Raw genomic sequence first — 20,116 nt, forward strand, 5'->3', positions numbered from 1 at the left:
TACAGAACCCCCATGATATGTAACACTCTCACACCACCTCTTTCTTTCTTTCAAAAAAGAACTACAACACTCATTTATACCGAGGACTACCCAATGTGTCAGTTAAACCCCACAATCAGCACTACTATGGTGAAGCATAAAGCTCTAGACACAGACCTCCTGTGCCACAGAGGTATTTTCAACTGTACTTCAGCCCAGCTAGCTCAACATAACTCAAAGCTCTATCAAAGCACAAGCTGACGTGCTTGAGCTTCTACCATATTAAGTTACTTAACAGCATAAAGTTATCTGGAAGCATCTCTGCCTTCTCACCATCACACCATTCCCTGCAGCTTGTACATTAGCTTATTATTTTACACCAGGAACCAGATGCAGGGCATTCAGAACAGTACAGCCGTTTACTCACCTACTGTAGTTTCAACACTGTGGCTTTTTATTTGGTTTTTAAACAAGCTTACAACTGAAAGCAGAAGAGTTAAGACGTTAAGGTAACGTTAGTAACACTCATCGAATGGAGGCATCGTTTGATGAGACAGGTGGTTATATTGCACACTCTCAGAAGGGAGAAAGAATCTGCACTCAGCTTCAACTCATGAGCAAAATCAAGCTCACAGAAGAGCAGCTACCAGGCTTCTCATCCCAAGCTGCAAAGTCCAGCTTCCAGAAGGAAGGCTGAGTTTGTTCTGACAGCTCAGTGCAGCGTTTGGGCAGCAAATCGATTGCAAATCGAGGATTTAGGAAGTTGTTCCGAACTAAAGACAATTGCAGAGCACAGCTTCACTTAAGCAACCCGAAGCGAGCGTGCTGGGCGGGAAGAGAATGAGGAACAGCTGTGCAAAGTTGGGTTTCAGCAGCCTCAAGGGGCGGGAAGCACCGAGCTGCTCTCAAGGAGAGATCACCGTGCGGGCAAAACAGCTTAAATGCTACTCTGAGGAAGTATTTGACGTTGGACCCAACACCACAGCCGCCTCAGCCCCGTAACACAGAAGGCCCGGCGCTGGGGAGCGGGTGGGTCAGCGGGAGCGAACGGAAGGAGCGGGCAGCGTACGAAGCGTGGCACGCACAGGGAAAGGGATTACATCACGGGGAAAGCAGCTCCAAGCCGGGCGTCCCGCTCCGGCCTCCGAGGGCGAGGCTGAGAAGAGGGGGCTGCGCCGGGCTCCCCGCAGGCTCACCCCACTGGAGCGGCGGCGGAGGGAGAAGCGCGGCGGCGGGCGGGAAGCGAGGGGGCGGCGAGGCCTGGGCCGGCGGAACGCGCCCGCGGCGCAGGAAGGGAGGCGGCGGGGCGGGCCGGGCCGGGCCGCGGAGGGAAGGGCTCCGGGAAGGAGCCCGCCGCGCGGGAGGCCGACGCCTGAGGGGGTCCCCGGCACGACCCCCACTTACCTCCCGCGCGGAGCGGCCGCGGCCTCGGCTGCTGGGAGCGGCGCCGAACCCAGGCCGTCCCTCCGCCGGACGCCGCTGCCCGCGGGTGGGGAGGCGGAGGCCGAGCGAGGCCCAACCCCGCGCAGCCAGCGCACGGCCCCGCCCCTAGCCTCCATTGGTCTAACCACGGCCACACGGGAGGCCCCACCCCCAAAGGGACGCTCAGTGACCAATCCTCAGGCACTCCTGTAGGCCCTTAGAAAGGGCATGGCGGCTCCCCCATTGGCTGGGAGTTATCCCACGCCTTCGGTCGCTCATTGGCTCGCGCGGCTTGCAATCTTGTCCCTTCTGCCCTTTGATTGGTCCATTCTAAGGCCAGGGGAGACCGTGGCGGGACCGCTCCTCGCGCTTGTCAGACATTGCAAAAGACGGGATTGGTTGCGGGAGAGTTCTGCCGCTTCTCATTGGCCGCCGTGCAGCGACCGCTCAGGGCTCGCGCGCTCAGCCCTGGTGACGTTGACGTGACGACGCAGCGAGCGGCCTGGCCTGCTTCCCAAGATGGCGGCGCGCAGAGCGCGGGGGCCGCGCTGTCGTTAGAGGCTCGGCGCTCCCCACCGCTCCGCTGTCCCGCGCGAGGCCTGTGAGTGCGCGGGGCGCGGGAGGCCCTCTCCTGGGCGTACGGCGGGCGGGAGTCCGGTCGTGAGGCAGGGGGGAGGAGCGGCGGGGAGCCGGGGGCACCGGGAGCCTCTGTGAGCGAGGGAGGTGGGACGGAGCCGGGTGTGAAGGCCGCTCCCCGAGGGAAGTGCGAGGGAGCCGTGATCGGAGGCCCGAGGGCTTCTCGGGGCTGGCGGGGGCCGTGGGGGGCGGCCCGGGGGCGCTGTGTGGCGGGTGGGGGTGCGCGGGGGGGCGGTTCGCTGAGGAAGGTTTTCGGGCTGCGGGGGCTGTGCACGCGGAAGTGCCTTCGCCTCTGACAGAAGCGGACCGGCTCGTTAAAAGGCTCGTTAAGAGTCACGGCCACGCGTGAGGAGGAACCGTAACGGCTACGGCGCCGTCAGAATGGGTAAATGAGGGGGGAGCCGGAGAGGGCAGTAGGCGGCTGTTGGCGTGTGTGTGACAGCAGTCAGAGGGCTGTGTCAGTGGCACGGGGAGACGTGAAGGCCCTTCAGTGCAGCAAAAGGTTCTATCCTTCCTTCCTTCCTTCCTTCTTTCCTTCCCTCCTTCCTTCCGACAGAGAAACTTTCCGAGATTAAGAGAGGAAACAAATTATTCTGTTGTTTGCTTTTCTTTTTCCCCTTCTGGCTGTTCATTTGTCCTGCCATCCGTTTTCACAGTGGAAACATCTGGAAAATCAAACTTCATCACATTTTAACAGGCTTACACCTGGGTCTTCCTCCGACTGTTTTGCTTGGAGGAAATCTGTTGCATCATATTTTAATCGCCATTTGTTGGAAGCTTTGCCAGTGACTGTGCATGGTAATTTGGGCACAGTATCTGTAGTTTATGGAATTATAGTAGAAATAGACTCATGCCCAGAAGAAACAAAGGCACCAATACAGTCTTCCTTCCCTCTGTAAATTGTGGAAGGGCTGAACACCACCCACGATCCCAACACCAGAAAGCTCTCTGAAGAGCTTTGTGCTGTCTGTGTGGATACATGAAATGCTGGTCAACATGCCCTGACTGTAATCTGCTGCCTTATTTTGGTGGTGATTTTAGGTAGCACCTTACCATACAAACCTATCTCGGTTGTCTTGATATTCATATGTGAAAGAACATGAATATGTACTGTACTGTTTTTTTCTTAAGTAACTCAAGTGCAGATCATTTAACAAAGATTTTAGCCAAGTGATGCCATCCTGGTAATGTTTTCAAGAGACCCTCTGGGTGTTTAAATTGCCTTTCAGGCTGACCTAACGTATCTGTCCTGGTTATGAAGAGCGATCTGATTTCACCTCCCTCCTTCAGCTGTTCAAATCTTGCTGCTGCCATCACTGAATTGTTTTTTCTTATTTTGTGGACAAAATAGATTAAAGTTGTACAGAAAAGTAGCAGGTACTTTTGATAAAACATTGTTGAAGTTTCTCTATCCAAGAGTAGCAAAAATAATCATATGTATGCCTAGTCTTTGAATTGCATTTGCAATATATGGGGAAGATGAGAACATGGTTAAATATTACTTATCTCTGAGCATGGAAAAAGAGTCCCTTCCACTTAAAATAAATCCTTTTTGCTTTTCTTGAAGGTTCTGAAGCTCCTAACCGGAAACTTTTCTGAAAACTTATCAAGCAAGAACAGTTCTGTTTTAATAAATGAAGGAGAATAAAGAAAATTCCAGCCCTTCTGTAAACTTGGCAAATCTGGACCATACAAAGCCATGCTGGTACTGGGATAAGAAAGATCTGGCACATACACCTTCACAGCTTGAAGGGCTTGATCCAGCCACTGAAGCACGGTACCGCAGGGAGGGTGCCAGATTCATATTTGATGTGGGAACACGTTTAGGGCTGTATCCTTTAAACTCCTGATAGAGTAAAATGTGTTGATAAATGGGGGTTTTAAGAATTAAATATTGCAGAATATGTGCAGTTCATTCTTCAGATGTTTCTTCATCATGAATCAAAAGTCTCTTTGAGTGTTACTTCATAGTTTTAGCTGTTCGTTGGGTAATCAAGGTGTTTTCTGACCCCCTTTTGGCAATAAAGAAGCAAGAGAGTACAGTCTAGTCAATTATGGATATTCTGGCACATATGGTCTCTTACAACATGAATTACATGATTTCTCAAATTTTGAACTTTGTGTTTATTTATCTATATAGTTTAACTTTGGAGATTCAAACCTGTGATCCACCTCCGCCCACTTTTTTCTTCTTATAGGTTGGGATCTACAACTTTGTATATGTTGGTAATTTCTCCTCATTGTCTCACCTCATGGTTACCACTTAACCTTTTGCTTCGTGTATTCCTGTTACTTCTTTTAATCCCACGAGTTCTTTGTTTAATAAATCTTGAAGATATAATTTTGCATTTATTCTGGCAGAGAAGAGTGGAGATCTTGTTCAGATTGAAGCTGTATTTGTAGGTATGAATATTTAGTAACTGTTTTCTGCAGTAACAGTTTCATGTGAAGTGATACTCATACAAAATGATACTTTTGTTCCTGTTTGTGCCTACCTCTGCTTTTGACTTTTTTGAGGCTGGTAGTGCTTATCATGCAGATAATCATGCATGGATGTGATATGGCCTTTTCTTACTCCCAGTAAGTGCTTTAGGTATCAGCTGCATCTGGACTGAATTTGCACAGTCGTAAGGGGGGTTGTAGCTTCTGTTTCTCTTTTAATTGCAGTGTTTTTCAGCCAGTCACTGAATGGACAGTTCCTTGAGATACTCAATACATCAGAGTGTATCTTTTCCATTGGGTATGTTTGGTTTTAAATTTGTTCTGTGACTTGCTTGAAGTTCCTTATCCTGCACCACAGACACTATGATACTCTAGCAACAGGAATTATTTATTTCCATCGGTTTTATATGTTTCATTCCTTCAAACAGTTCCCAAGATATGTAAGTATTTACAATACTGATTACCTAATACTATGATTATGTGAAGGATAGGCTATCTGAAATGACTACAAGTTGAGGGTATCACTACTTGCCACAGCTCTCAATGATTGAAAATGAACTTTTTATCTCTTAATCAATACAACTCCTGTTCATACATTTTTATGGTTGGAAATGTGTTAATGTTGGTAACATCTTGCTGATGCTTTTCTGGCACAGCTGAAACCAGACAAATTCTACTTAGAGTCTCTAACCAATAAATAAAGTTCTGTAAGATGGTCAGTCCTCCAAATTCTGTATTTTGCTTTGAGAATGAAAAGCTTAAATTAGCACCACGGTAATATTAGAAGTTAACGTGCTTATTAAGTCTTTCCTGGGAAACTTCTACAGATCTGTTAATGGAAACTGACAATGCTTTAATAATGTACTGTGTTGAATATGCAGACAACTCTTTTGAAAGCACTTTTATTTCTTAGGTGACAGGAGCCTGCTGTCTCTTCCTGGCAGGAAAAGTTGAAGAAACACCTAAGAAATGTAAAGATATAATTAAAACAGCCCGCAGCTTGCTAAATGATGTGCAGTTTGGACAATTTGGAGATGATCCAAAGGTAAAAAATACTCACATTGAACTCGTTTTCATCCTATTGTACCCAGCAACGTGACGTGCCTTAAAACACTGGTTGATTTTCATTTGTTGCAAGTTTCACATTCAACTTGCGTTTGTGGCTCTTTTGGGTAAAATAGTAGGTAATTATGAAAATAATTCTTGCTAATAGAGATCTTGCTAGTACAAGTAAAGACTACGGCAGTGAATGTTTACATAAAAAGCTTATATTTGATTTCGTGTGAGCTCTGGTGTTATTTTGCAATTTAAAATAAATCTGGAGTCATTGTGGTCAGAGGTAGAAATGCTGTCAGGACATAAATCACACTGGGCAGGCTTAATGTGGCTTTTAGAAGGAACCAATTGCAAATCTCCAGTCAAATAAGAGCATCATCTCAAATGTTTTAAGGTTCCTGTTTATAATACTTAGCTTAGCAAAACTAAGCTTCTCTCAAAATTGTTGCAAATGGTTTATTGTAAATGCAAGAAAGATCTAAAAGTAGAGCGATATGGTAGAAGGTTACCTTTTTATTTTGTATATTGGACAGTTTTAAGCCATATCTTTTTCAGTTCTTTGTTCCATGTAGGAAAAGGAATTTAAAGCACAGCTTCTACCCTTCCACCTCACATAACCGTGAAGAAAAAGTATCTGGGTTTAAAAGAGTGTTAAAGTTGGGAAGCTTTCTATTCTTAGAGACAAACCCTAATCAAGCAAAAGCAGACAGACATGTTTGCATAGAGATGCTCTGTAGTCATACTTCATACCAGCATAAAATGTCTGTCAGTAAAAAAAAAAAGGAATAATATCGTGGTTACCTTGTTGTGTGTTGTAGGAAGAAGTGATGGTCCTTGAAAGAATCTTACTACAAACAATCAAGTTTGATTTGCAGGTGGAACATCCATACCAGTTCCTTCTCAAGTATGCTAAACAACTCAAAGGTAAAATGCTACAGGCTGAGCGAGTGCTGCCTGTTCTTAATTTTTGACATTTTATTTACATTAATAGTGGAGGTGTGTTCTTCTCCAAACTGTTTGCTTTTCTGATAACTTTATTTCTTTTACCTCTTCTGATTGTTTTTCAGGAGACAAAAACAAAATTCAGAAGCTGGTTCAGATGGCATGGACGTTTGTCAATGACAGGTGAGATGGTACCAGGAAGCGTTTTGGAAGTTAAATGGTTACTGTTGCTTACCCTATTCTGTGTTGAGATATTTCTTTGACATTTCTTTGCTTATTATATATTTTCTGCTCATAATGAGGACAGCTGAGTTATTTCTTGATGTAGGTGTTTTTTACTTTTTATCTTTACCATGTTGTTTCCATTGAGCAGAGGATCTAGGATGGCTGCAGCAGTAGTCCATTAAAACCTTGATATTCTATGGGAATGACTTAGTATTGCTGTCAGAAAGAAACAAACAAAAAGAAAAGATGTTCATTGAAAAGACCAACACAAATTAAAGATGTCAAGACAGGGTCTGGCTTCTTGCCTGGCCTGAGACATGTAATTTATTCTGTCCATTGCAGGGTAGTTGGACTAGATGATGTTTAAAGGTGACTTCCAACTCAATAGATTCCATAAATCCAAATATACTACTGGATTGCATGCCAGAGGATAGCAGCTATACTCTCCCAAGTGTTGTACACTGATCCATTTGGGATTATGTGGTGTTTATAAATTCTTGAGTATCCCATTTGCTTTCAGTCATCTGTAGCCTACTGGAGAGAAAATTGATTTAAACTACTGCAGAGGATACTATTTTTGCTTCATTTAAGGAAATAGTAATGAATATATCAGTGAACTGTCAGGAACTTAGTTGGTTTAGTTGTTCCTATGGGGGAGAAAAAGGGAAAAGGGGAAAAAGAAGAAAAGAAACAGAACTTTTATAGTTTACTATTAAAAACCAGTGGCTTTGATTATGATACAAATGCACTCAGTTACTCTCAATAATATCAGTTAGTTTAGCATTAATTTTGACAAAGGCTATCCAGGAGATAACCTCTTACAGTTCTTATGGTGTGTTTTAAAACTTACATGCAGTCTGCTTGACAGGTTGCTTCACAATTTCATGCTGACTGTTCTGCTTTTTTACTATTTTACATTTGCTTGAAAAGCTGTCAGAAAATCTAAAATCCAATTTGAGCATTAATCCCTAAGCAGTGAAATGCAGTGACAGCACACTTCCGTTGCAGTGAACATAAATACTGTGTTTAGTTAATGCTGCAGGTGAGACTGCTTTGCCATGTGGCTGCCCACACTGGAATACAACGCTGCCTGTTCCACTGCCATGTTGTGCTCATTTTCTGTTTTTGTAGAGTGTGGTGTAGTATTTCTGCGAGCATCTGCTCTTTGTATTATGTATGTCTGGAACTGCTGTGGTATAAGAGCATAGTGCAGGAACAGCTTAGTTTTGTAAACTCATCGCACTTAAGTGGCTGTTTTTAGGTTTCTCCATTCAATTTGTCTGAGATGTTTAAGTGTAGTGTGAGTTGGTGCTGTTAGATATAGCTGTTGTACATTAAATTTCTGTTTGGTTTTTGTATCCCAGCCTCTGCACTACTCTGTCCCTGCAGTGGGAACCTGAGATCATCGCTGTTGCAGTTATGTACTTAGCAGGCCGTCTGTGTAAGTTTGAAATACAGGAGTGGACTTCAAAACCAATGTACAGACGATGGTGGGAGCAGTTTGTCCAAGATGTTCCTGTTGATGTTCTGGAAGGTATGAGAAACGTTTGCCAAAAAGAGAGGAGTATTTCTTTCAACTGCGTGATCTAAATCATAAGTAAATGCAGATTGCTTTCTTGATGGGCCTTTAGTGCTATGTCCTAACCAGATTTTTAATTGAATTTTTTAAATGGCAATTTTAGTCTGGTTATCATGGTTAATCTTCTGATCAGTGTTTGCTTTACTAATTATTTTTTTAATTTATAACACATCTATGATGTGTTGTTTTGGTGTGGGTGTTTGTTTGCTTTTAGCTATTATTCCTTTTCTCCCCATTTTTAAATATGCAGTTCTGTGAGTGGTGGAACTAATACAGCCTGGTTTCTAGCAAATTCCACTAGGGTTGCAGTCACTGAAGTTTATTTTCAGTAAAAAGCTTAGTTAATTATGGTGAGTTAACTGTATGTTTGTACATTATAATATAATTGAGTTTTCTTTCTTTTTTTCTTTTTAAAGACATCTGCCACCAGATACTGGATCTGTACTCACAGGGAAAACAGCAAATGCCTCATCATACTCCTCATCAGCTGCAGCAGCCGCCATCTCTTCAATCTACACCTCAGACACCTACAGTACAACAATCACAGCAGTCCCAGGGTTCAGAGCAATTGCAGACTCAGCAGCAAAAAGAGTCACAGCAGTCATCACAACAACAGCAGCAGCAGCAGCAAACACAAGCACAGCAACCTAAAAAGCCTTCTCCCCAGCCAAGTCCTCCTAGGCAGATTAAAAGACCAGCAGTAAGTGTAACTTTGATCTTCAACTTGCATTTTATTTTTAAGCCCATCTGATGTCACCTTTATTTAAAGGCTGTGTTGTGCAGCACATTTGTTTGCTTTAAGAATCAGCCCGGTAATTAATTTTTTATGGTAGACTTCTGTTAGTTATATGGCAAGTATGTTAGCATAGAACAGCCTTGACAGTTTTGGCATACTGTATTCTCGTTTCACTTGAGGCAAAACCAGGTGGACAGACATTTAAGTCAGCATCAACTACTGAGATTCGTAGTTCTGTGCCACCTAAATTTGTCGTGTTGCTGTTGAGTAAGCTTAATTAAGGAAAGGTCTCTATTTTCTATTACCATTTCACCACTGAAAATAAGAAAACTTCACGAGCAATAGAATAATACTGTAAGTACTCCACGTGCTTTTACAAGGTCTTTTACAAGTTATATTTTACAAGGTATAGCCTGCTACGAGAGGAAGAAAAGAGAGAGAGAAGAAAAGCTGTGCTGTGAAATATGTAGTTCTTGCACTGAGTGCTAGCTTTACAGTTATTCAGGATAGAAAGCTGATTAAATGTGTTCAAGAGCTTGAAAACTGAAAGAGCCCTTTACAGGCGGTGTGTATTGCTTTTCATGCTTTTTCTACTGTCAGCATAAACTCTGCTTGGGTTGTTGGATCTGTGGGGCAGGGAACTCTTTTCTTTCTTTTATTCAATAATGTGTAGGATGGTTGGGCACATTAGAAATCATAGACAACAATTGGGATTTCTCCGGGTGTCTCCATCCCAACTGGAAGCTTTAAAAATGCTTGTTCTAAAATTCTTCATTTAAAGCACAACTGACTGCACCCCATCCTATGCATTAATGAACTATCTAATGGGGACAGAAGCAGTGCCTTCAGCGTGAGCAGCGTCTGTTGTTCTTTAGCAGTTCTCTCTGGTTGAGCCCTCAGAGCACTTTCTTTGAAGTCAGAGGTTGAGGTCCACCATCTAATAATTAAGGAAGTGAATAAAAACGCAGATAAAAAGGTGAGCCTGAGAGAGTGAAGGCATCCAGAACAAAAATAGAGCAAAAACAGCAACATTTGAGCAAAAGAAATGCGATGATCTGAACTCATCCTTTCTCCAGCAAACAGCCTGGGAGAACCAGATGTGTAGAGTTTGAACCATTTATTTGGTGCTTCTGAAATGTACTTCAGTTAGATGAACCATAAGCCTTTTTAAAAATGTTTGCCTCCTTCTATAAATAGGGCTTTGCATGACATCTCCTTCACTTTGTATGGAATATAAACACGCTTCATTCCTGGAGGCTAGATTTTCCATTTACATGAGCTCCTACAACTCCATTACTTTTTACCGAGCCAAGATACTTTCAAGCAGCTGAGGCATTGGCCCGTGACTTACAAGCCCATAGTAGCTGCCTCAAGCATATGCACGTCCTCTGCATCTCTAGTGTTGAAGAGCACTTGAGTGTTCAGTTGATTTTGCCAAAAAATATACTGATGAATCAATATAGACAATAAGATCAGTTTGATTAAACCAAAAATTAGCAGTGGGAACACTTTTGATGCATATAGAAACAGCACTCAATGAGCAGTTCCATTATTATGCGGATTAAGCTTTTTCTGAATATAGTAAATAACAATTAGTGTGCTAATAACACTAAAGTTAACTCTGGTCCAGTTGCTTGTTCTGTCCTTGTAGTGGTTGTGAGGTAAGACTAAGTGACATACGACTAAGATTGTCCTTAAAAAGCGGGGAAGCAGACAGAAGGTGGCTGAAGATAAGTTGAATTGACTGTCAAAGTGATAGAAGATTGAAGTAGTCTTAAGCAGTCCTGAGGTACCTTTAGACAGCAGAAATCTGGAGAATCCTTGGCAGAATGAGGAGGAATTCACTGTTCTAATTGGAGTGAAATGCCATTCCATTCTTCCTGCAGAAACTGAAGTGATGGGAACTGAGCAACAGTTGGTGAAGGCAGAACGAGACCTAATATTCCCTTGGAAAAACACTCTTTCATTCAAAAACTATGTACCCTTCTAGCTTTTATCTTCATTTTAAATGGCTTTCTACAAAAACAAAACAAAACAAACAAACAAGTTGTTGCCTCTTTTGCTTGCTTTTTGGAATTTGAAGATGTTTTGTATTTTGCAGTGGTTGTATCCACCTTTTTTTCCTCCTTTTTTTTTGTATACAGGCTGTCTCTCCAAAAGAAGAAACAAAGACAACAGGTAAATGCTAATATTTGGTTCCTTTCATTTTATGTAAACAGTGCAGTCCTAAGCTATTTTAATACCAATGCTGTATCTGTAAATGCATACTGCAAATATTTTTTAAATCTTTAACTGCAAAACTTGTAAAAATGGAACATAACTGTGCCCCAACAGTCCCTTAATGCAGTTTATTCAGTAGACCTCTCACTAAACTTTGCTACTCTCACCATACAACTCTTCATCATTTGGAGTAGTGCTTCAGCAAGCAGTGGGACCCCGAAGATGCCATGTCACTGAATATCTGCACTAATAAGAATTCTGTTGGTAATTAGTGACATTATAATTGGCTGCTGCCACGGCTAACATTAAAAGGTATCTTGCATGTTTGCATAGAGTAGTATGACAGATGGTATCTGTTAGAATGGGACTATACGTGGACTTTGGGAAGCGTTGCAGAGCCACAGCTAATTAGGAACTTCCAAATGTGTTTCAGAACCACCACCACCATCAAAAATTCCTAAAATTGAAACTTCACATCCACCAATACCTCCTCCACATCCACCTCCAGGTAAGCTTTGATTCTCTGAAACACATTTATTCTTGCAGTTAATCTTTCATTCATACAGCTTTAGAGGTGGTCGTGGGGTGGGGGGGAGGAATTTGTTGCCTTGATTAAGCAGCTTGGCCATTAAATGCATTAGGCAGATAAGCAGAAGAGGGAATTTCATTTTAGTAGTATAGGCTTTTCCAGATAGAAGGAAAAAAGCTATGATGGAAATAAGACCATACGTTGGAGACCAAAGCTTTGACTTTTAAAGGTGTAGAAGAATGAAGCTAACTCTCCAGCATGCAAAATATGACTGACTAGCAGGCCTAGGACTTATGGTCTGGAAAAGGATAGCAGATGCCTTACTATCAGTATAGCTTCCAGCTGTCCTGTAGTAGAAGTCCTGCATGCTACATTTTTAATGCACAAATTTTGCAGGTGTGTCACTTCAAAAAAGTAAGGGGGATGCTTTCCTGTGTCCTAAAATTGGGCTCTATCTGCCAGACAGCTTTAGCTCTGCACACATGCCTTACCTTCACAGATAAAGTATACTGCTGTAAAAACTTGCTTGCTTCCAGTGCCTGGACACGTTAGCTGTCCTTCCACTGACCCTTAAATATGACCTAAATGTTTTACAGAGCATAGTCCATAATGTAACTCCAACACGACCACTTCTAACATAATTACAAGAGAGAAAAACTATGCTGTGAATTACAGTAGGAACATCTTTCCCCATTTGTTAAAAACTAATTAAGAATAAAGGGATTCTTCCAAAGATCACATTCATCATTCCTTCCATTGTTAAATATTGAAAGCGCATCTTAAATCCAGAGTGATAATGGCATTGAGCAAATGGAGAAATTATTGCCTGTTACAATGTAGGAGTTACAAGTCCTGGAAATGGGATGTACCACAGCCAGCATCCCCACCTCGCATCATCTAATGGCGCAGGTGTCCTAGCGGGCAGTTTGCTGTTAAAATGATGGCTGTGGAGATGAGGTAGATCCTTTCTATGCAGGTAACTAACTCGTTCCCTTTCCTACCTTAAATTTTCCTCTTAAGATTTGTTCATGTAAGCACTTCATTGTGTAAGCACTGATACATCTTAACAGCCTTTGGAGGCCGTCTCCTGCCTGTCCTCCGAGGAAACAGCTGTTGAAAGCTAAGAATATATATTGACCAAATGAATAAAAGGACTGGAAGACTTAATCTCAAATTCTGTTCAGCTTTGTCAGTTTAGTTGGTGGGTGTCACTGGAAATGCCTGTCTGCTTCTAAATAACTTTTCTTAGCTGAGCAATGTTTTAGGTGCTTATGTATACAAAATAGTAGGAAGAAAGGAAGATGCATTTGAGAGTGGGAAAAACTGACCTTGGATCTTTGTTCTGCAGTTTAGTTATTTCCTAATGACAGAACAAGGTCTGTACCACACGGCATTCAGAGGCTTAGGAAATTGTTGACTGCTCTTTTGATAAAATAACTGGGATACAGACGCATTAAGAAGCTATTGCCACCGTAAATGAAATTCTCTCTTCCAGAGCGCAAGCCTCCTTTGACAACTGCAGTTTCTATGGGAGAAGCAGAGCAATCTACTACTGTGGACTCAGTCGATATGCCAAAGGTCCAGATTCCTCCCCCAGCTCATCCTGCCCCAGTACATCAACCTCCTCCTCTGCCGCATCGTCCCCCACCCCCGCCCCCCACCAGTTATATTACAGGGATGTCTACTACAAATTCTTACATGTCAGGGGAGGGTTATCAAAGCCTTCAGTCCATGATGAAAACGGAAGGACCAACTTACGGAGCTCTGCCACCGGCCTACGGACCACCGACTCACCTACCGTACCATCCTCATGTCTATCCTCCCAATCCCCCTCCACCAGTTCCCCCTCCACCTCCTGCATCGTTCCCTCCCCCCAACATCCCACCCCCTACTCCTGGATACCCTCCCCCACCTACATACAATCCTAATTTCCCACCTCCCAGGCTGCCTCCCACTCACGCAGTGCCGCCTCATCCGCCACCTCCAGGGCTGGGAATGCCCCCAGCCAGTTATCCCCCGCCCGCCGTTCCCCCCGGCGGGCAGCCCCCCGTACCGCCTCCAATCCCACCGCCTGGGATGCCACCCGTAGCGGGACTCGGACGTGCTACGTGGATGAGATAGCATGAGGTGATTTGCACGGTATCCCTTTGTGTTGAGTAGGCAGGAGTAGCTAGCCGAAACCTACTTTGTAAAGACGAGGAGGGTAATTTGTATAATTTAGATGAAGAAATGAGACGGTGAAATGAAAATTTAGCTGATCTGTTTGCAGTCTTGTTTATGGTGAGTTATATAGGCTTCTAGATTTTAATGAGCTTTGCAGTATCTATTCTAACTTTATACGTTTGTCTTAAGTTGAAACTGTCTGAGTTATTCCAGCACTGGATTACTTTGTACTAGCAAAAATGTTAACCAGCCATATTGGCTCAATTATATCAGTAAGAAGTAAATTTCCTTCTAGAAATCAGTGCCTATTTTTGAGTATCAGAATAGCCAGATACCATGAAATTTCATCTATAATAAGAAACTTCATTTTTAGTAATAATTAAAAACAACACAATGTCGAGCATAAAAGCTACTTTATTTAAAGAGAGATTCTGAATGCTGACTGACTGGAATCGTTTTGAGGTGTTTGCCTTGCTGATATTTTTGTTTTGGAATGTACTGGTATCTTAAAGTATTGTTATGTTTACACCTATTTGCAAATTCCTGTACATAATATATATATTTTCTAAGTGTGAAAGTCTGAATGTAACAACCTACTGTGATGTACATCCGGGTTATAAACGGGACTAACAACTCCATTCACGTCATCTACCCAAATAAAATCGGTTCTGAATTCAGTGGGTTTCCAGGTTTGTCGCATTACTCGGAGTTCGTAACTGTGGTTCTCACCCAGCTCTTATTCATCCGTTTATTGAAAAAGAATGTCTTTTAATTTATTCAACTAGAAGTATACACTATCACAATCAATCTCTTACTTCATTTTTACTAAAATATTTCAAATGAATGTTTTACACACATTATCAAAAAAATCTGTACTAATACTTTCCGTCCCCAAAAAAGCCAGAGTGGTTCAATAATAGGTAAAAACGCGTGCTAAGGTCTAAAGAGTTCTGCTATGTACACAACAGCGGGCGCTCACTTCTCCAGTTCTTTGTAATTCATATACAGAAAATAGAGCGGGGCTGTAAGATCACGGGTTTAACAGAAATCAAACTTTGAACTGATTTCTAAAGCAGCACAAATAGACTTTCCCCACATTATGAAAAATATACAATTTTATCACTTTACAGTCATGCACTTCGTTTGAAAAAGATCAGTAGTAACTCTTCCCCCGCAGTCTCTAAAAAGATAAAAGGTCACTTTAACACTGGTTTCTTTCAATAGCTAATATTTGGATAAAAAGGTGCCGTTCTCAAACAAGGTTGTGCTCAGCACTCACACCAGGGTGCACAGAGCCGACTGCAGCCGGTTACACCGCAGCATTCCAGAACCTTCTACGGAAACGCCGTTCGCTTCAGTCGCTCCGACAACAGTCGAGGATGTCATCTCACCTCCCTTAAGCAAGCAAAGTCCATTTGCAATCGCTGGATGCCCTCTTTGCTGGAGGATCGCAGAAGGTAGGGCTTCGGGCTTGAGGAAATTACAGTTGGTCTGCTGCCCAACAACTATCAGTTCAGTGGCCACGATGTCAAGGGATGCTCCCCTCCAACTGGATGGACAGAACCTGAAAACTCAGCACGTGGATCAGTGAATTTAAATACGCAGATAATTCGGCTTTTCAGACAACTGCAAGTTTAGCATCCAAGTCATCCCGTAAAGTCATCAAGCGTTGTTTTAATCCAGGAAGACACTTTACAGCTCAAATGGAGCAGCATGCCTAAATATCCTCAGACAACACCCTACTGTCCAGCACTCGTGGTTCCGCAAAACCAACGCACGTCTTGCATTGAAAATCTATGCTGCCAAACAGAATCATCAAAAAAAAAACAACGGTCACCAAGAGTAGCAAAGGCTGCTCAGCTGGGCTGCTGGCCCCAATGGGAAGTGGCTCTTTTGGCTTTGCAGCACTACTGGGCCTCAATCACAGCACTATTCCCTCGGAGGTGAGCTCTGCAGGTGGAGCGAAACAGGCTTTGCTCAAAGTCAGTGAATAGAAAGCGATGCAGGGAATACATGAGGGAGAGCTACAGAGCTGGCAGGGCTGGTAATCTGATTAGCAGAGCTCCTGTCTCCTTGAGAGGACTTGCTAGTCTTAATATAGTCCTAAAATAGCAAGCACGTCATCAACACAATTAACACCCCAAAAGTGCTGGCAACGTTTGTGTTGTTTTAGTTAAAATTCGCTGACGTAAATTAACCTCGTTCCCAATATGATTAAATTCTCTGCTTAATCCAGAGATTAGATGCCACTGAAATTAAAATGGGCTTTCAAGCAGACAGAAGCTAAAGTAACCCTCTGTTATGCATTCCACGCTAAGGAAGAGCCGTGGTCTGATTTCTATCACCTTTTCTGGTACAAAAAGATAGACATTTTACAGGGTGACTACAAACTGGAGGTTAAAACACAAAGCAAGGAGGAGGAATTCAGGATGTTTCTGCAGATGGCGTATTGCAAAGGGGAGTCATAGTCCTGCATGGATCTTTCCAGACTACGCTGGGTATAAATATCGGTAGAGTTAGAATTAGCAAGTTCAGTGTCTGCTGACTGAGCAATAGTGAGAAATAAGCTAGTGGCTGGTGGGGTGTGTGTGAGGGTGTGTGTGGGTGTGGGTGTGGATGTGGGTGTGTTCTGGGGGAGGTTCTTGTTCTTTTTTTTGTTGTTGTTCTCTTTTGATTTCTGCACTGAATAATGAGGTGGTTCCTACAGGTTGAACGTTGGTTGTATAGAATGTAGGTTGTATTCCGGCTCTGTTTTTGTTGCTTACGGATCTAGGCTGTGACACCACAAATTCTTAACCCAGGCAGCTAGTTATACTAATTACCATGGGAGCAATTATCTGTTTCCTATCTCGCAGCGTGGGCCTCCCGGTATTGTATCGGCGCTCCATATTCATAAGGTAGCACAAATCAAGGACTCAGTCGGTAGAACAAAGTAATTTAAGAGGAAGAACCTGTCTCACTAATCCATCTGCAGCTGTGACTGAGTCCTGGAGAGGATGAGATGAAAGTCACGGTGTCTGAGGTCATTACATCTTTGAGCTAATCGCTAAAATGGATGCAACTTTTGAAGAGAAGGCTTTGATCATTACATGTATCCGTCTTTAACGTTATTTTACACCAATGAGTTTTAAGAAGCAAGTTCAGCTTCCTCGCACTATTGGGAAACATGGGAAAGAACACTGAATGAAATACAAGGACAGCTGCTGTGATAGCTTGGAAGAGAAGGGGTGAGGTTCAAATTCTTACAGCTATATAAGCGGTACTCCACAATAGCAAAATATAAGTCCCGTTGTTTTATATACAACCACTTGAAGAAGAAAAAACCCACTTGTTTTGGTTCCTTAACAAAAATAAAGCTTCAGTGGCAGGCAGTAGTCTCACCAGACAGCCTGCGTTGATAGAGTTTCAATCAGCTCTGTGAGGTTGTTGTGGGGTTACCTTTCACAGTAACCAACAGAGGTGAGGGATCCAGCGAGAATGTTAAAAAAAATACCCAAATCTTCCACAGGTGAAAGATGAGCTGCTCTTGAAGATACTGGGAAAGCCATAAGCACTGTTAGGACGGCAGTTTCTGCTGAATTAGTAGTAAAAGCCTTACAGGAAAAGTGTTGCCGTATCTGTAGGAAATACTGGTGTGTGGCTAAGTGACTTCAGTTCATTCACATTACAGCTGCAGAAATCTCGTCGTTCATCCACGACAAACAGTTCAGCAGCAGCTCACACGGCGTCTCAGGCCCTGCCGTATGCTTGTGTGATGACGTACACGGGGGGGGGGGCAAAGTGCTCTCATCTCACCACTCAGTCCTTTACCAGGTGAAAACAGTTCTGTTTCATCCTTCCCAACGAGCACTTCCAAAAACCTGCTGGCAGCTGGCAGCCCGTAAGCCGGGGGATTCAAATTGCTCTTTGCTCCAACAGGTGCTGCCTGGAGCCGCTAACCTAGCTGTGAGTCACTGACAAAGCAGGTGGGCAGGAGTGACACAAGCTGTGACTTCTCCGTGGGTTAAAGGGCTCTTCTTGTTCGTCTTCAAAACGCCTCCGAGTTAGTTAATTCGGAAAACAGACCATACAACAAAGCGGGTTTGAACTACAATACAAATGATGCAAGTCTGGTATTACCGGATGGTTACCCATTGAACATCAGTTCCAGAGCACCAACAGCCTGGAAATCAGGCCTTTAGCTGCCGTATTTACACTATTGACAGTTACAAAAAAAAAACAAAAAAAGCCAAAAAAAAAGAAAGGAAACCCTGAAAAAACTCCACCCCAACTCCCCCAGAACGGGCAGCCAGGAACAGCGAGCTCTGCCTCTGCCGCTCTGAACAGAACCACCTCCAGCCCCCAGGACAGCACTCCTACAAGGGCCCCTTGAATTGGTTTCCCGACAGGTGTTGCCTGATGGAGGGTTTGGAGCTCGCAGCGTCGCCCAGCTTTCGCCAGACAACCTGTAAGGGAAACATAAGGGATGGGGAGAGAAAAGCACGGGTTAAAAACCAAAGGCCGCCGAGCTGCAGTCAACCGCTCACCGCCAGGATCTGCGATTTCATTTCAATTACAGCGCGGCTGTAATTCTCGGCGAGGCCACCGGGTGGCCCCTGTGCACCAGTTTCCACGGGAAAGCCATCGATGCATTTTTCTAATTAGACTCTCGAAATTAGAACCATTTTTGCCCGGGGTAACAGCACAGAGCAAACACACCGGGTTCAGAAGTGAAGTTCAGTGCCGGGTCAGCGCTGTCACGCTCACTGAAATTACGTTACCGTGAGCAGCAAAGATAAAGAAGGCATTCGTTACCATCGCACACGGAGGATTCTCTGAAAGCACGCGTTTTATCAGCGGTTACCGCTGGGCTGAGGGAGGCGACTCCTAAACAACGCGGAACTGCGCAGTGCTTTACGGCTGCCTTCGGTTCTACATCGTCATCACGTTTGAAGACAAAACAGCAGACGGCAGGTAACTAAATTGGGCTGCTCGGGAGCACGAAGTTACCGCGATTTCCCTTCCCTCTGCCATGGCTAAAAGGAGATGTGGCATTAAGCACAGCAAACGTGCCCCAAATCAGACCCATTTAGCCCGTGCCTGGCTTTGCTTACAGGGATCCAGCGACCCACGTGAAGGGCCTCAGCCCCTGCCATGGATGCTTGCGGTGATTAAGCCCTGTAAGGCACACTTGTGTCCTTCACACCCTTTTTAGGATTGATGTGATTTTTTTTTTCCCCCTTAAGATTTTCCTTGCCGTTTGCATGGGAAGTGCTGTCTTTGTTCTTTCAGCCTCCCATTGTATCCCTAAACCAACATACAAGGGCAGTACCATCCCCGCTGAATGCAGCAGCGCTGTCTGGTCACCACAGCAGTTTTGTAAGACCCCACCGCAAGCAATTTCAGAATTTAAAAGGAAGATTAGGCTTCTCTCCGCTGCTGTGAGGTACAAAGCGCTGCCACTTGGGCTGACCTCCAGCACGGACTTCTAAAAGAGAAGGCTCCGTGAGCATTCCCCTCCCTGCTGCGGGAGCTGCTGCCGCTGTCAAACAGCAAATCCCCGCCTGCACACGGCATGCAGTTGGAGCCCCGTTCCTGCAGAAATCCAAACCTCTTTGTTCAAAGCCAAAACACAGCCAAGGTGCTTTGAAGCTGGAGGTAGCGGCCCAGCAGCAGGCACAGACAGCAGGCTTTGGGGATGAACGCTCCCTGTACAGTACGGGCTAAGCTCGGTTTACAGTGCCGCTGCCAAACCTGTTAGCGGTGCTAAAAGAGCCCCACACATCGTAATGCTGCTCAGTGCTTTCAAACAAGAAGACTCTCCCTCTGATGTCACATCTTACGGTTTAGGCTCAAAGCCATTCAAGCTGCACGGCTTTGAACACAGCAACCAAATGCTGCTCAGCCCAAATGGAGTCCCTACGGGCACAGTTGGAGTAAGCTGCAAACAGGACTCTCGTAGCCAGGGAGAGCCCTTTGCAGGGCTCGTGGTTAGCCAGAAAGCCATTGCCTTTAAGGCAGCAGAGGGGGAAGTATCTGCTGAGCAGTGGCTGCTCGGTGCCATGAATGAGACATTTAGGTTACTGACACCCAAAGCAGCCATCAGCAGAGCCCAACCCTCCCCCAGTGCCTGTGGCTCTGGTATCAAACTGGGTTTGTATGCAGATCAGTGCTCCCCTGTGCTCACAACAACAGAACACAAAAGACA

At 44.1% G+C, this 20,116-nt stretch overlaps 3 protein-coding genes across 17 annotated transcripts in view; 1 reads left to right on the forward strand and 2 right to left on the reverse strand.

Moving 5' to 3' along the window:
* Window positions 1-1,470, reverse strand: part of SETD3 (SET domain containing 3, actin histidine methyltransferase) — a 55,155-nt gene extending 53,685 nt beyond the window's left edge. For 5 of the 11 annotated variants that reach the window (XM_040701061.2, XM_046941812.1, XM_046941819.1 and 2 more), the window contains exons 1-2: window positions 1,384-1,470; window positions 407-460 (exon numbers count right to left, since the gene is read on the reverse strand). The gene's annotated coding sequence lies outside the window, so the exon portion shown is untranslated. Of the gene's footprint in view, window positions 1-406; window positions 461-1,064 lie in introns of all 11 variants that reach the window. The other 6 variants (XM_046941822.1, XM_046941815.1, XM_046941814.1 and 3 more) reach the window with 3 other exon arrangements.
* A 423-nt stretch (window positions 1,471-1,893) lies between these two features.
* CCNK (cyclin K) lies at window positions 1,894-14,606 on the forward strand. Of its 4 annotated transcripts, none has more exons than NM_001031209.2 (11): window positions 1,894-2,002; window positions 3,605-3,868; window positions 4,838-4,919; window positions 5,393-5,524; window positions 6,354-6,459; window positions 6,603-6,660; window positions 8,067-8,236; window positions 8,698-8,981; window positions 11,162-11,195; window positions 11,671-11,745; window positions 13,262-14,606. In NM_001031209.2, exons 2-11 carry the CDS (start codon window positions 3,672-3,674, stop codon window positions 13,885-13,887), a joined length of 1,764 nt encoding a protein of 587 aa, NP_001026380.2. In that variant the 5' UTR covers window positions 1,894-2,002; window positions 3,605-3,671; the 3' UTR covers window positions 13,888-14,606. The 4 variants fall into 4 exon arrangements, with proteins under 4 accessions (NP_001026380.2, XP_040556996.1, XP_040556997.1 ...); XM_040701062.1 differs by lacking the exon at window positions 1,894-2,002 and adding an exon at window positions 2,286-2,422; XM_040701063.2 differs by lacking the exon at window positions 1,894-2,002 and adding an exon at window positions 4,705-4,761 and having other exon boundaries at window positions 3,820-4,440.
* CCDC85C (coiled-coil domain containing 85C) overlaps window positions 14,326-20,116 on the reverse strand; it is a 102,054-nt gene continuing 96,263 nt past the window's right edge. For both annotated transcript variants that reach the window (XM_421357.7, XM_015287778.4), the window contains one exon: window positions 14,326-18,374. In XM_421357.7, coding sequence (XP_421357.3) covers window positions 18,285-18,374 — 90 coding nt within the window. In that variant the 3' untranslated portion in view covers window positions 14,326-18,284. The remainder of the gene's footprint in view (window positions 18,375-20,116) is intronic.

This window comes from Gallus gallus, chromosome 5 (assembly GCF_016699485.2).
Source record: "Gallus gallus isolate bGalGal1 chromosome 5, bGalGal1.mat.broiler.GRCg7b, whole genome shotgun sequence".
In the NCBI taxonomy this organism is placed as follows: domain Eukaryota; kingdom Metazoa; phylum Chordata; class Aves; order Galliformes; family Phasianidae; genus Gallus; species Gallus gallus.

Bases quoted from the DNA above. Each gene is read 5' to 3' on its own strand.
- CCNK (NM_001031209.2), top strand. From the start codon at position 3,672: ATGAAGGAGAATAAAGAAAATTCCAGCCCTTCTGTAAACTTGGCAAAT. The intron at 4,920-5,392 runs GTAAGTATTTAC...TTTATTTCTTAG, and splicing joins TCAAACAGTTCCCAAGATAT to GTGACAGGAGCCTGCTGTCT. The intron at 11,196-11,670 runs GTAAATGCTAAT...AATGTGTTTCAG, and splicing joins AGAAGAAACAAAGACAACAG to AACCACCACCACCATCAAAA.